At 46.2% G+C, this 2,912-nt stretch overlaps 1 protein-coding gene across 1 annotated transcript; it reads right to left on the bottom strand.

Moving 5' to 3' along the window:
* Positions 1-883: 883 nt before the first annotated feature.
* LOC145095546 (uncharacterized) lies at positions 884-1,867 on the bottom strand. The gene is made up of 3 exons (XM_079033403.1): positions 1,771-1,867; positions 1,178-1,488; positions 884-1,069 (listed from the first exon to the last, which is right to left on the bottom strand). The coding sequence occupies exons 1-3, from the start codon at positions 1,865-1,867 to the stop codon at positions 884-886; spliced, it is 594 nt and encodes a 197-aa protein (XP_078889529.1).
* Between the last annotated feature and the right edge of the window lie 1,045 nt (positions 1,868-2,912).

Raw genomic sequence — 2,912 nt, 5'->3', positions numbered from 1 at the left:
AAACCACGAAATCCTCGACACCCTATGACAGGGTTAAAATCGGCGCCTCGCACAATCTCTGTCTCAGGGTCTCAAAAGCTGACTGCTGCTCAAGCCCCCAACGAAAAGTGTCTATATTCTTCGTCAATCGAGTCGGAGGAACCGCTATCTTGGAAAAATCATGAATGAATCTCTGATAGTAACCTGCCAATCCAAGGAAACTATGAATCTCAGATGGAGACCTAGGAACCTCCCACCTCATCACGGCGTCAACCTTGGCCGAATCGACCAGAATACCATTCTGGTTGACAAGGTACCCTAGAAACTGCACCTCGTGCAACCAGAACTCACACTTTGTGAACTTCATATACAACCTCTCCTTCCTCAGAGTCTCCAATACATCCCTCAAATGCTCTTAATGCAGCTATTGGGTCTTAGAGTAGACCAAGATGTCATCAATGAATACAATCACAGACCGATCCAGCATCGACGTGTATACGTGGTTTATAAGGTCCATAAACACGATCGGAGCATTGGTGAGCCCAAAGGGCATCACCGTGAACTTGTAATGACCATAACGAGTATGGAAAGTCATATTCTGCATATACTCCTCTCTGACCCTCATCTGATGGTAACCCGAATGAAGATCAGTCTTGGAAACCAAGATGCACCCTGAAGCTGGTCAAATAAAACATCAATCCTCAGAAAGTGGATAACAGTTCTTCACTGTTAGCTTATTTAGATCCCGGTAGTCAATACACAACCGATGGGCCCCATACTCCTTCTTCATAAACACGATCGATGCTCCCCATGGTGAACTACTCGGCCAAATGAACTTCTTGTCCAAAAGATCATGTATCTCCGTAGACAGATCCTGCATCTTTGGAGGAGCTAACTGATACAGTTATTCGGCAATCGGAGCCGCATCAGGAACCAGGTCAATCCTAAACTCCACCTGCCTCTCCGGAGGCACTCCAGGCAATTCCTTCGGAAACACATTCGTGTACTCCCGTACAATCAACACATCATCCACAGTCGCCTTATCCTTTTCTCGGGTATCCATAACATAGATGGCAGACTCAGAACAACCCTGATGATGATAGCGTCTGGCCCTAGCTATTGAATATAGAATAAGCCCGTGTTGAGTACTCTCTCCCTAAACTATTAACTCTCCCCCACATGGGGTCCGAATACGTACCATATGACACTCGCTATCAATCACCGCCCCATTGGGACTTAACCAATTCATCCCTACAATAACTATGTTTCCGTACAAAGGAATAGGAACCATATCGATCGGAAACTGATCGTTGAATATCTCTAGAACACAACCTCGATGAACCCTCGATACCTGAATGGATCGATCATCCGCAAGATCAAACTTTAATGGATAATCTAGCTCCCCTGGAGCTCCAGCAAACCTCTTGATGAGCACAAGAGATACAAAAGATTGGGTTGCTCCCGCATCAAACAATATCAAGGCAGAGATATCATTCACAATGAATGATACTACAACAAACACACAATCATAACCAGAATAATCAACATAAATAAAGAAATAAGGAGAAGATACATATCCGTCACCACATCGTGTGCTGTGCGAGCCTCCTCGACTGTCAACTGAAAAGCCCTGCTCCTCACCACAGGCGCACACGCCTTGCCCTGGTGGCCATCAGTAATATGTAGAGTCGCTGGAGCGGGTGCTACCACTAGTCCTGCTATTGCCAAACTTGGAAAATGGGCCTTATTATGGCCCCTCTGATTGTAGTGGAAGCAAATCAAATCAGATACTCGTTGGTGGTGGTAGTAGTAGTAGTGCAATCCCTGCTAATATGACCCGTCCGGCCGCATTTGAAGCATCAAAAACCACCCACCCTGCACGCCCCATCGTCTGTTTTGTCATACTTTCCACAGTTTCTCCGACCCTACTAGCCTCTCGATCTCAAATCAATTACCTCGGGCCTTTTGCAAGAAACCCCCTGAAACCTGAGCCTGATCTGACTTCCTCTTCCTCTCCATCTATAGATCAATCTACCTCTCTATGGCTCTCACAATCATATCATCCAGTGTCTTGCAATTGCATCAGCTCACGAACTGCCAAATATCGCTCCTCAACATCTCATTGTATCTCGACTTCTTCATCTCCTCACCTGCCACATACTATGGAACAAATAAAGTCCTCTCACGAAACATAGCAGTTATCTCAGCCACTATCTCAGTAGTCTGGCGAATGTCCTGAAACTCCCTCGCCAATTGCTGCACCTCAATCACCGGTGCAAACTCAGCTCTAAACCTCAACACAAAATCTTCCCATGTCATCGAATCAGCTGTCACATCACCCACATACAACCCAACCTCCTCCCACCAATCTCGTGCTCCGTCTTTCAGAAGACATGAAGCAAGTATGACCTTTTCCCCATCGGGAAAATTGCTAGTGCGGAAGGCATTATTGACATCTGCTAACCAACATCTGATCGCTATCTGGTCCTTCTCCCCGAAGTAATCCGGAGCTCCATATGCCTAGAACTCCCTAAATGTCAACGTGCGAGCTCCCATCAATGCCAACATCTCAAACTGAAAAAGCGCTCAAGCGCTCATCCAAAATCTCAAGAATACCGTCCTTGACCATACCAAAGATCACAGTAGTCTGCTCGAGTATGTTGCGTGTAATCTCAGACAAAATGAACTCACATGTCTAATTATCCAACTGCCCGGCTCCAGAACCCGAGCCTGAACCCTCCCCAACACCCGAACCACTAATCGGTCCGCCTTGAAGAGTCACCATACTGAAAGTAGACCATACAAACCATCAGAACACACATAAATATATATAGGAGTCTCACACTCTACAAGCTTCATGGTTTCATCGCAGTTCTCCTTGAATCGAGTACGGATCCTCTGCTTCCAGTAGTACGGGCCCATACCACAATCCA

Source organism: Lactuca serriola, chromosome 3 (assembly GCF_051521515.1).
Source record: "Lactuca serriola cultivar US96UC23 chromosome 3, Lser_US96UC23_V15, whole genome shotgun sequence".
Lineage (NCBI taxonomy): Eukaryota > Viridiplantae > Streptophyta > Magnoliopsida > Asterales > Asteraceae > Lactuca > Lactuca serriola.
The sequence above is the reverse complement of the archived record's forward strand: the minus strand, read 5'-3'. Positions and strand labels throughout refer to the sequence as shown.